The following is a 12,997-nucleotide window of genomic DNA, read 5'->3' on the forward strand; positions in this document are numbered from 1 at the left end:
GGACAGTGACTTAGTGTCACTCTAATACTACATTTACTTTGATTTTTTTTTTTTTTTTTGTATATTAAGTTGGCATGACGATAGGTGCTCAATATTTGCAGTTTTATAGAAATTGTATATTTTCCCTGCATTTTACAACAAGACGGGTCTTTGTGTTTTTATAACCAGGCACCGTGGTCTCTACTAGGAAGGAAGAACTGATTGCAATTCTTGACCATTTTAACATCCAGGTAATTGCTAAAATTGTTTTTCAGATTAATTAATGAAACTATCATTTTATTGGCACGTATATAAGTAAATAAGATGACTTTATGAGTAAATTGATAAAGAATATGTTCTTCAATTTTAGTGAACCCACTTAAATTTGACTAATTCAGCTTACATTTTTAGAGCATTGTTTTTGTTAGCATAGTCAAGAATATCTTGTTAAAATTTATTTTAATAATGGCATAAAATATCTGTGCAGTATAAATTTTATAACTACTCAAGAGACATGAACTATGGTGATGGTGTTGCTCCAGGGTTGGTGGCAAGGAATCTGACAATAACACTGGATTTCATTTTGAAGAAGTCAGATGTAATTGGGCGGTAGTGGCGCACACCTTTAATCCCAGCACTTGGGAGGAAGAGGTGGATGTATCTCTGAGTTCAAGGCCAGCCTAGTCTACAAAGCAAGTTTCAGCATAGCCAGGGTTAGAGAAACCCTGTTTCCAGAAAACAAGTAAACAACCAAAAGAAGTCAAATATAATTAAGATCTAGGAAAGCATTAGAAAACATTTTTCTTGTGCTCTCCTCTTTTTCTTGCTTTGTTTTTTGAAATAAGTAGCTTATTTCAAAATGTAGCTTTGACTGGGCCCAGAACTGGCTATGCAGATCAGGGTGAGATCCTGTTTCTTTCTCCCCTTCCAAGTGCTCGAGTTAAATATGAGCACCACTACACTGAACTATACGCATTTTTAAAAGTAATAATAAGCACCAGAATTTTACTTAAAAGGAGATGTTTTTAATAAACAAAACATTGTTTTACTTTAAAAATCAATAGTTGTCATTTTTAATGGTAATAATGAAAATTTCAGTTTCTTTTGTTATACTAGCTCTGAATGTTTAACTTGGGAATAGCATTTTTAGCATCATGTATTACTTTGTTACTAGTTTCAGAGCTATCATTAAATAAGTACCTGGATCTTTTTTAGCAAAATTTGTATTTAAAGCTTTTTTATTTTATCTATTTTAGTACTCAATCGTAACTTTGTTTAAGCAATGGCTTATTTAAAATGGCTTGTGCTCCGAATGTTAATTACTATATTTTTTATTGTTTTTCTATTATTCTCACAAATTATGAGAAATCTTAAAGTACTGATGTGAAAATGCAGTAATTGCTATTATGGTTCTGATCACAGATAACTGGGTTGAACTTTTTTTTTGTGTGTGTGTAATGTACAAAGTCCACCAAGTTGCCCAAGGCTATACAACAAGGGTAAGGATAGATAATTGGGAGAGCTGACTCATGCTAAATGTTTGCTAAATATATTGTCCTTTGATGTTTGTAACATTAAATGGTAACTGTATGAAAGTGAAAGCCTATTTTTTCCCTTGTGTGTGTGTGGGAGGGGAGCACATGCTATGCATGTACATAAATGTGAGAGTGCTTGTGAGTGTGGAAGGCCAAAGCTGACACTGGGTATCCTCAGTTGCTTGCAACTTTACTGAGTCAGCATTTCTCCTTGAATCTGAAGCTTGCCAGTTCCTACTAGTCTGCCTAGCTAGCGTGCCATGGGGATCCTTTGTCTCTGTCCCCTAAATGCTAGGGTTCAAGTTGGCTGCTTCCTGATTGACTTTCTACATGGGTTTTGGGGGGTCTGAATTGCAATTCATTTGAGAGCATAGCAAGTGTTTTAGCCACTAAATGATTTCACTAAGCCCTGAAAACCCTAAGAAAAGCACATAAGAGGCTTTTTGAGCTTGTGCATTCTGTAGTAGGATATTGAATGTGACTACAATATACTTTAGTATTGTTCAGTTTTGAAATATTACTCTGTGTTAAAAATGTATAACTTCTTTTTAATTAGTCCTAATGCTGTAAACTTTGGTTACAGCTTAGCTTTCATGATTTGACCATTTGGTTTGGTGTAAAGCATTAAAATGAATATTTTTTAATGCCCTTACTAAAAAATTTGTTTCAGGTGGATAATCCAGTTTCTGTTTTAACACAAGAGATGAGCAAGCAGTTCTTACAGTCCAAAAACGAGGGAGACAAATACAAAGTAAGAGACAAAACTAAATATATAAATCTAACTAAGGTCATGCTTTCACTTACATATAAACTTGCTCATATAATGGTATTCAGATTTTTTTTCCTTCTTCAGAATCATCCACTTTAAAATAATATTGTAAAAATAGATTTAAATTGCCAAGTAAGATGTAAGTATAGGGCTAGAGAGATGGCTTAGCAGTTAAGAGCCCTGACTGCGCTTCCAGAGGTCCTGAGTTTAAGTTTTGGCAACCACATGGTGGCTCACAACCATCAGTAATGGGATCCGGTGCCCTCTTCTGGTGTCTGAGAACAGCTACAGTATACTCACATACATTAATTTTAAAAAAAAAAAGGAAAAAAAAGATAATTCTTTATTTTCTTAAATTTGAGGTTTTGTTCTAAAATAATAGGTTATTATTTTTTTCAAATAACATTTGAGGGAATATGATAGAATGATCAGTTAGCTCATACATAACCAGATAACAAGCTTAAAGCATTTAAAACCTTAAAAGATTTGTTTTTGGTGGCTTATTATTTGTGCTTACATATTTAGTGGCTTTTGTGTAACTGTTTTAGAAGATTTGAGGGACAAATTTTCTCTTTTTACACTACAAAATTCTAATTGGTTTTTTTTTTTTTTTTTTGTTGTTGATATAGTTTTTCATGAAAGCAACCCAGCTCGAACAGATGAAGGAAGATTATTCATATATTATGGAAACAAAAGAAAGAACGAAGGAGCAGATTAATCAGGGAGAAGAGGTATGTAAATATGGTAAATCTTTTTGATAATCTTATATCTGTGCCTTCATTTAATGAATGGAATTTTTTATAGCATACTGAAGTATATGACATTTAATTTTTATAACTTAGGCATTACATATCTTCATTTTTATTTCGTATATATGTATGTATGTATAAAAGTTCCCCTTTTAGACTAAACTAGAAGATAGGATGGTATCTTATATTGCATCATATCCTTTCATATATAACTAATTGGTTGTGCAAGGCATCACTGATTATCATTATAATTATATAACATTTATTTTGTTGGGTACAAACCGTAAGGTGATGTTAAACATAATATGCACTTGAAGTATGATGGCTCATCACATCAGCAAGATACCGACATCGTGTAAGCAGCCAGTGGTTTGCTAGCTGCTGTCATATAACATTTTAGTCACCAGGCTAATTGCTTGAATCTTTGCCTTTTTTTGTTTTGTTTTGTTTTTGTTTTCAAGACAGGGCTGGCACTCATTCTGGAGACCAGTTTGGTCTCAGACTTAGAGATCTGCCTGCCTCTACCTCCCTGGTGTTGGAATTAAAGGTGTGTGCTACCATTGTCAGGTGAACCTTTGAATTTTTAAATTAACTCCCGTCAGTCATACTCTATTTCATTCTGTTTTACACACATTTTGAGTGGCTTTAATGGTGATTATCAAGGAGGATGTTGGTTATATTAATTAGAAATATAGAAGTAAAAGCTGATCTTGATAACATTTTTGAGTCCAAATATGTAATATTTTATTTAGACCACTCAGGAGAGCAGGAAAGGCAGACCAACTCTGAACCATGTGAAGAAGCCATATAAAGCCATATAAAGCAAGGGAAGAGAGAATTGAGAAGGAAGTGGTCATGGCTGAGATGTAAACATTGACAGAACTTCTCACTGTTAAGTTACACAAAGTCTTCACAGATGTCTGTGGCAGGGTAGGTTTCAGTAGTGAGAAAAATAGTCAAATTTGTAGAGCTATGAACTGGAGCGGATACAGATAGTTGTCATGAAACTTGGCGAGGAAGGAAATACTTTTTGAAGCGGAGAATAGTGCCCATGGGTAGAGATGGTGGTTTTGTTTGTAAGTGTGAAAGAGAAATGAGACTATAGGGTCCAAAACAGGGAGTGGATGGACACCTTTGTTCGGCAGTAGTCACTGTAGATAACTTGTATAGATTTGAAGGTCACAGTGTTGAAAATTGCTGAGCTTTTCCAATTGCTGATCTCCCCAGCCTCTGAAGGCAAAGACCAGGTGAGTTACTGAGCAAGCAAGGAGGCATTGTATTTCAGTTTGGAAGGGTTTGGTGATAGATGGAAATGATCTTTAAAAAAGGGGAACATAAATTGGATAGGGAAGCAAAGCAAACTTATAGTGTTAAGACCTATATACATATGAATATACATATGAGAATGAACAGGACCATCCACACAAGTGTAAAGAATGTCAGGTCTAGAACCTAATGACCTGTTCTAATGATAGAATATTGTGTATTTGTCTCATTTATTATTAAAAGAGAATTAGGACTTGTTTGATTTCGGGGAATACATTTCTTCTCCTTCCAGTGTCTGGAATAGTTTTGGATACTTAGGCTTTGTTTGGAAGATCAGGCTTGTCTAGCCTTTCGAGGGTAATTTAGGGATATATAGGTAGGGAATTCAGAGGGAAAATGACAGGGCAGCTTGAGGGCTTCTTGAATAATCTTTTCCTCTTAAGATTTGATCATTTTTATAGTGCATAGCTTAGCAGAATTATTGTACTTAACACACTTGTACACAAAAACGTTTTTTATTCTTATTTTAGAGAAGTCACTTTCAATACTTTTGTGTAGTAACAGTTTAGGCATCATTTTAAATACCAGATACACAAAATGTTCCTTTCTGATATTAATAAAAATTTATCTTTTTTTCTTTTTAAGCGACTTACTGAACTAAAGCGCCAGTGTTTGGAGAAAGAAGAACGTTTTCAAAATATTGCTGGTTTAAGTTCAATGAAGACTAATTTAGAGTATTTGAAACACGAAATGGCATGGGCAGTGGTAATTTTCACTCTTGTTTATCTATATTCATGTATAGCATTCACAGACTTTATTGCTGTTAGTTGTAGTAATTGGTATATGATTGCATTTCAGGTCAATGAAATTGAAAAACAATTGAATGCTATTCGAGATAATATCAAAATTGGAGAAGAACGTGCTGCCAAACTTGACAGGAAAATGGAAGAGCAGCAGGTACTTAGAGCCTTGTTACCTAAAGATATAGTTAGTTAAGAGGTTTCTGGGACTGCGTATGACCTACAAACCATCAGTGTATTGTCTAAGCTCAAATCTGTTTAACTTGGATCAGATCTGTACTTTGCCAAAGACTTTTTAGCAACTTCAACTGTCATTTGAAACAGAATTGTATTTGGATGGAATAACCCTGTCTGAGGCTTGGGCTACTGACTTGTCACACTTGTAGACAGTGGGAGACTTTGCTAAGAGGTTGAAACATGGACCACTGAGAAATGAAGAAATAATGCCGAAATAATGGTCAGGTAGAATAGCACTAAGGTTAAGTGTTAGTAATCTGAAGAAATTAGAACTGAAAACTTTAAGGGGACAGTAAAATAATCCAGAGTCTAGATTTTGTTTCAGATATTTTCTATTGATACAGTTTGTATTAGATGACGTGTCAGATATGTTCAGGTAGATTTTAACCTGAGATTTAAAAATCTCATTAGAAAATATTGTATCTGAAAAATTTTAAAGTCATGAAATCCTTCACACGGATGTAAAAGTTTGATAAAGTGGCAAATGCTGACTCTGGGGGATTTCCAGAAGACCCTTTAAAACTACTCAGCCGGGCATGTCTCGAATTCTTGTGAAAGAACTCATACTGTGCCATTCACTTAGTAGATTTCAGTGTATTCATAGGCTTTGTAACTGCTACAGAGAGATTCCCTGCACTGTCATGCTTAAAGTGGGACTTGGAGTTTTTTTTTTTTTTAATCTTTATGGGTAGAGCTTATTAAAATTTTTCTATTACCAACTCCTTATCACCTCATACTAAATCATGAAATTGATTTTAACACAATTCTTTGATGAACATATAGTTTTACCTCATTGACTAAATGCAAACTTGCATACTCAGAAGATAGGTATACATGTTTATTTTTACCTAAAGGATTAAATCTTGGCTCAATATTTGATTCTGTGGGACATATAGCATCTTTAATGTTTTTTTCAGAATTGATCGATAATCTTGATATCTTGGTGCTGAGTATGCCACTTTTAATATAAATATGCAGTATGAAGTAGCAAAAGGCTTCTTAGGCTCATTTCAGAAGTTGTTAGAAATTTTGTTCTAACCTCAAGGAGAATTTTTCTTCAGATGTATATTAGTACAGTGGCACTGTCTTCAGACATACCAGAAGAGGGCATTGGATCCCATTATAGATGGTTGTGAGCCACCCTGTGGTTGCTGGGATTTGAACTCAGGACCTCTGGAGGAGCAGCCAGTGGTCCTAACAGCTGAGCCTGGGTTTTTTTGTTGGTGTCGTATTTGTTTTGTTTGTCTGTTTTTGTTTTTGTTGTTTTGTTTTTTAAAGAGGAATGTTTTAGTCTGTTTTTATTTGTTTTTATGAAACTTCAGTCAAACTTGAGCAGTTTAATAGCAAACATCTTAATACAATGATAATTCATAGATACAATAATTTGATGCAAACTAAGGAATGTTACATGGAAGTTATTAAAAATCTTTGTTCTCTATAATTAAGCCATTATATTGCTATAAGAACAAAAATTATATATACAACAAAAATGCTGTGGTTCATAACATAAAACCCTCAAACCTGAGTTGTGTTTTAGGCAAGTTTGTTGGTGTTTTGTAACATAATGGTGTGTATAGTGTAATGCACATGTATTGTGTGTTTAGAACGAAGTCTACAGTAAAGTTGCATGATCAGAATGGGTAGGTATGGTCAGGAACACCTAGAATTCATTATTTATTTGATTTTCCTTTAATTTTTGGTTATTTTACTGTTACCACAGTTTTTGGAACTTCAGCATTTCATTTACATGATGTCATATGGGGTTACAATTCAGTTTAAGAAGCAATGCTTTATAAAGTGGCCCTTCCTCATTCTACTTTGTATGTCAAATGTGGATTACTGTGTCAGTATTTTATTCACCTTTACTTAAGGAATTTCTACCAGCAGTTATGGTTGTTGTATAGGATATAGCCTTCCCCAGCTTACTGCTTCTTGTCTTTCTTCAAGATCACATGTCTTTACTTTTAAGGGTTCTGTTGTTATTCCATATATGGAAAAATTGTAGCAATGAATAGTACATTTACTTGGCCATCTCTGGGCTGTGTTTCTCACTCTCTCTTCAGGTGATGGAAGTTTAACCCTTCTTACTGCTATCATCTTGTCTTAGTTAGGGTTTCATTCCATTGTCATCAATGCAGGAACATGGCAGCATCCAGGCAGGCATGGTTCAGGAGAAGCTGAGAGTTCTACATCTTCATCTGAATGCTGCTAGCAGAATACTCACTCCCAGGCAGCTAGGATGAGGGTCTTAAATCCCACACCCACAGTGACATACTTATTGCAATAAGACCATACCTTCTAATAGTGCCCTTCCCTGAGCCGAGCATATACAAACCATCATGCACCTCAAATTTTATTCCTGACATAATAGGAATTTTCTCCCGAGTATGTTTATCTTCTTGGCCTTACTTCTCAGCTTGTGGTAGAGGAAGTCCTTAAGTACTTCCTTCAGAGGTATTTTCTAATTGAATGAAACCCAATTTGTGTAATAAATTCTCACCTCATTTTCAAAAGATAGCAGTTGTGAAGAATGTTGTAGGGCTTTCTTTTGTGTAAGCATTTGGCATTTTTGTAATAACTTATGAAGTTGTGGAGAGTGAAAATAGATCTTTGCTACTATTCACTTTTTTAATTATCAGATTTATTTGTATGAGTGTTTTGCCTGCATGTGTGTCTGTGAACCATATGCATGACTGGTGGCCATGGAAGCCAGAAGAAATAGTTAGATAACCTTGATCTGAAGTTACAGATGGTTTTGATTTACCATATGGCTGCTGGGAATTGAACTGGACCATCTGTAAGAACAGTAAGTGTTCTTAACTCCCGAGCCATCTGTTTGATTGCCTAATATCTTTTTACTTTAACTTTAAAGGCTTCATCTCATTCACTTACTTGTTATGTGTGTATATCATCCACAGATGCTTTGCATCATGCCAAGGGATCAGAGGACAAGTTACAGACTCAGTTCACTTTAGTATATTTATTCTCAGGTTGAACTTTGGTGGTCAGAGTTGGCATTGGGTGCCCTTCCTGTTGAGTTATCTCACTTAGCCCATATCTGATATCTTTAGTAAAATTAGTTTTATTGCAATGTGAACTGTTCATAATTTTTATCTTTTGTGTGTGTGTTAAAGGAAAATAACTATAGTAATTTTTTCCCCTTAAAGGTCAGACTTAACGATGCAGAAAAAAAGTACAAAGATATACAAGATAAACTAGAAAAAATTAGTGAAGAGACAAATGCGCGAGCACCAGAATGTATGGCATTGAAAACAGATGTCCTTGCCAGGACAAGAGCCTTTAATGATGCTGAGGTGGGAGGAATCTTCTAAATTTGAGCAGTAAAAGCTGTATTAAACATAATGACTGTTGTGTTAGCTCCTCCTTGTCACCCCTCTCCACCAGCACCACCTAGACAGGATCTCTTTGTGTTGTGTAGCCTTAGACGTTTTAGAACTCGATCTGTAGACCAGGGTGATCTTTATTTTTTTTAAGATTTATTTATTTTATTCATATGAGTACACTGTAGCTGGCAAACACACCAGAGGAGGGTATCAAATCCCATTACAGATGGTTGTGAGCCACCATGTGGTTGCTGGGATTTGAACTCAGAACCTCTAGAAGAGCAATCAGTGCTCTTAACCACTGAGCCATTTCTTCAGCCCCAGGGTGGTCTTGATCTCAGAGATCCACTTGCCTCTGCCTCCTGAGTGGGATTAAAAGCTATGCCCCACCTCCACTGGATTTATTGATTATTTTTAAAGTAGTATCTTTTAAAAAAAAGATTTATTTATCTTACTTATTTTCAGTGTATGAGTATACTGTAGCTATCTTCAGACACACCAGAAGAGGGCATCAGATCCCATGACATATGGTTGTGAGCCAACATTTGGTTGCTGGGAATTGAACTCTTGATCTCTGGGAGAGCAGACAGTGTTTTTAACTGCTGAGCTATCTCTCCACTCCAAGTTGTGTCTTCCTATCTGGATCAAAATATGTTGCATTCTCATTTAAAAAAACATGGTTTCACATGGTTATAGGTGTGCTTTGATGGAATGTGTATTTCTGCATGTTACTAAAATATGTTTAATTTTTTTTTTTAGGTTTTATATAACCGTTCCCTAAATGAATATAAAGCATTAAAAAAAGATGGTGAACAGCTTGGTAAAAGAATTGAAGAACTGAAGAAAAGGTAGTACAATAGAATTGAATTTCCATAGTCACCTCATTGTAATAATTAGGCTCTGTGGAGTGCTGTATCTTTGTGTTGGTTTTAATGAAAGCTGCTTACAGAGGCTTATACTTTTTAAATCTTGTGTATTTATTTAACATTTTTTTTTTTGTTTTATTACTTTCCTTAGTACTGATCAGTCATTAGAACCAGAGCGTTTGGAAAGGCAGAAAAGGATCTGCTGGTTAAAAGAGAAAGTAAAGTCCTTACAGGATCAGGAAAATACAGTCAATCAGGAGGTTGAACAGTTTGAGCAAGCCATAGAAAAGGACAAGCAAGAACATGTCCGAATTAAGTAAGTTCATCCCTTCCACTTATTTGAATATCATGTAGTTCTGCTGTTAATATGAGGAGAGAACTTTTTTGTGATATTAATAAAGATCCTTTTGAACTTGATTTGAGTCAGGGTCTCATTGTATAACCCTGACTGGCCTAGGAAGCTCAGCAGAGAACAGCTTGACCTCTAACTCAGATACATTAAATCATGTTTTTAAGACTTGTACATTTTAGCAATGTGGGTTCCCAGTCTGTTACTGTTGCATCACTTTTAATGTGAGTTTTGAGAACTGCTGACTACTGTGACTGGTACAAATAACTGGTGACTCAATTATTTGTAAATAAAAACCTTATTTTTAGCATAGCAAGATTATTGGTTAGCATGGAGCTATTGTAGACACAGCCTTAATGTTCGTCTATAACTTAGCATATAATGTTTCCTTTCTCTGCTTTTATATTTTAGGAGAGAAGATGTAGAAGTGAGACATACACTAAACTATAATCAGAGACAATTAAAAGAACTGAAAGATAGTAAAACTGATCGACTAAAAAGATTTGGTCCTCATGTTCCAGCTCTTCTAGAAGCAATAGATGATGCTTACAGACGGAGACAATTTACCCATAAACCGATTGGCCCTTTAGGTATTTGCTACTATTTTTGAGAATATCATTAATATAAGTTCTTAGTTCTAGGAATTTGTCTACTTAAACTAGCAATCTAGTTATGTCTGAGCTTCACTTATACTAGGGGGTTTTGTCAACAGGGTGGGAGAGACAAGATTCTTATGTATCTAGTTTTGAACTCTTAATCCCAGTCCTCCTGTCAGTATACTGAGTGCCCCAATCACAGGCATGTGTGACCGCTTCTGGCTCACATATTTAAACATGAGAAAATCTTTTTAAATAACTACCTTTTTTTTGTTGTTGTTGTTTAAAAGTCTAAAATAGAAGATAAAATTTAGGGTTTAGAAACTTTAGTTATGTTCTTTTAGGGAGTGATAACTCTGTATGACAATATTACTTAAATGTTTATAAATCCTGTGTTCTTTTTGTGGGGGATCAATTTTAGGTGCTTGCATTCATCTACGGGACCCTGAACTTGCTTTGGCCATTGAGTCTTGTTTAAAAGGACTTCTGCAGGCCTATTGTTGCCATAATCATGCTGATGAAAGAGTACTTCAGTCGTTGATGAAAAAATTTTATCCACCAGGGACTTCTCGGCCACAGATAATAGTTTCTGAATTTCGGAATGAGGTATATGATGTGAGACTCAGGTAATCAGATAAATACTGTCTCTTGTTTTATTTGTTTGTGCAGTTGAAAAGATGTTTCTTAGGATGCTTGCAGAACTGTTTTCTTCTAAAGGGGATGATATCCAAAACTTTTATTATCTCTAGCTGACCAGTCCACTTAATAGAGAGAGAGGTATGTGAGCTTCGCACAGTGTACACCTATAGTTCCACTTACTCAAAAGATATTTGAACCCAGGACTTAGAAACCCATTGCAAAATTAAAACAAAAAAAGTGAAATAAAATAAATATGAGTCCAAGATTGCATTTTGAAATTTCATTCCATCTTCACTTTTGTCAAAATAATACTATTTCTGATTATTTTGTAAGTCTAATACTACCTCATTCATCTTTTAGCAAATTTGTATAGAGACAATTACCTTTGGTTCTTTCTCATCATTAGTAAAATGGATCATAAAATATAGGATATAGGTTAGTTCAAATGAGGGAGTCATTAAGTTGTTAGGAAGACAGAAGAGATGTTCAATTACCAGCCTTTTAGCTAATGAATTTGTCTAAGGACAGAAATGTTCAATTGCAATTGCTTATGTTGAAAATGACCTAATGGACTGTCACCTGGACCGTGATCTGCATGGCTATTGGGTGCCATATGGGGAAGTAGGAAGATATTCTTTAAAGTTACATGAGGGAGAATGCCTCCATGAACATTCTCTGTTGCTTGTTTTTATTAAAGATTTATTTTATTTTTCTTAACTATCTATTTGTACAAATGAGTACTATTTCCATAGTGCCAGAAAAGGGAGCTTGATTCCCTGGAGCTAGAGTAAAAGGCAGTTTTGAGTTACTTGATGTGTGTGCTGGGGTCCTCTGTAGAATGGCAAGCATTCTTCACCACTAAGCCATCTCTCCAGCCCTGTTCATTTCTTTTGGGACTAGAAAGAATAGTTCTGCACAGTTGTGCAGACTTCTGTATGACCTGCCATGGGGGCCCTTGGTGAAGGGAAATCCTTATCAGTGCCAAGTTGTCATGTGGCTTTCCATACTGTTTCTAGAGATTCAGCAAAACATATAAAGGGCAGTTTACAGTATACTGTGAAGGGGTATAACAATGAGCTAAATTTGCGCAGTATAGTTTTAGTTTTCTGGGAGGTATGTGAGTTCATATGCTGAGAATGAGGACCTTGGGAGTTACCTAGGAGGCCTGGAAATTATGCTGTCAAAGGTTTAAACTAAGGGGCTAGAGAGTTGGCTCAGAGGTAAAGAGCACTGTCTGCTCTCCAGAGGTCTTGAGTTCAGTTCTCAGTAACCACATGGGGGCTCACAACCATCCACAATGTGATCTGGTGCCCTCTTCTGACCCACAAGCATACATGTAGGCAGAACACTGTATACATAATAAATAAATCTTTAAGAAAAAAAAGCTTAAATTGTCTGCTGAGAATCACTGAGGAATTTGCAGATAGTTACTAAAGATACAAAACCTACTGTAGTTGCAGGACTTATTTTTTTTTTTTTTCAATAATACTTCTTTGTAGATGTCAGTAAGAATTTCTTTATTGTAATTGAAGGAGGTAAGTTTTCAATGTGTAGGTTTGGAAGGAGGAGAGAAGCAGTTGAAGATACTCTTTAGAAATCAGTTCAAACAAAATGTGGCCTAGGAGAAAATGTAGACCGGGCTTTACAAAGTCTTCAGGGTTAAAAGGCTTAACCTAGGAGGAAAAGTTTTGGTAAGACTGGAAAATTATAGTTTCATAAAACAGGCCTGGTTAATGACCAAGTTAGTGTTTTAGTTAGTATCAAGTATATGTACAAAGTTATTGAAGCAGTGGAAGTATTTAAATTGTAGTTTTTTTTTTATTGTTGAAGGGCTATTGATAAGAACATTGAGTAGGTCTAATAATGTT

At 35.3% G+C, this 12,997-nt stretch overlaps 1 protein-coding gene across 1 annotated transcript in view; it reads left to right on the forward strand.

The window, feature by feature from the left end:
* Positions 1-12,997, forward strand: part of SMC6 (structural maintenance of chromosomes 6) — a 55,359-nt gene that overhangs the window by 14,156 nt on the left and 28,206 nt on the right. Inside the window, exons 6-15 of the mRNA XM_080925910.1 lie at positions 169-230; positions 2,185-2,265; positions 2,913-3,014; positions 4,944-5,063; positions 5,157-5,255; positions 8,503-8,649; positions 9,439-9,527; positions 9,697-9,861; positions 10,306-10,484; positions 10,912-11,116. Coding sequence (XP_080782036.1) covers positions 169-230; positions 2,185-2,265; positions 2,913-3,014; positions 4,944-5,063; positions 5,157-5,255; positions 8,503-8,649; positions 9,439-9,527; positions 9,697-9,861; positions 10,306-10,484; positions 10,912-11,116 — 1,249 coding nt within the window. The remainder of the gene's footprint in view (positions 1-168; positions 231-2,184; positions 2,266-2,912; positions 3,015-4,943; positions 5,064-5,156; positions 5,256-8,502; positions 8,650-9,438; positions 9,528-9,696; positions 9,862-10,305; positions 10,485-10,911; positions 11,117-12,997) is intronic.

This window comes from Micromys minutus (genome assembly GCF_963924665.1).
Source record: "Micromys minutus genome assembly, chromosome: 1".
In the NCBI taxonomy this organism is placed as follows: domain Eukaryota; kingdom Metazoa; phylum Chordata; class Mammalia; order Rodentia; family Muridae; genus Micromys; species Micromys minutus.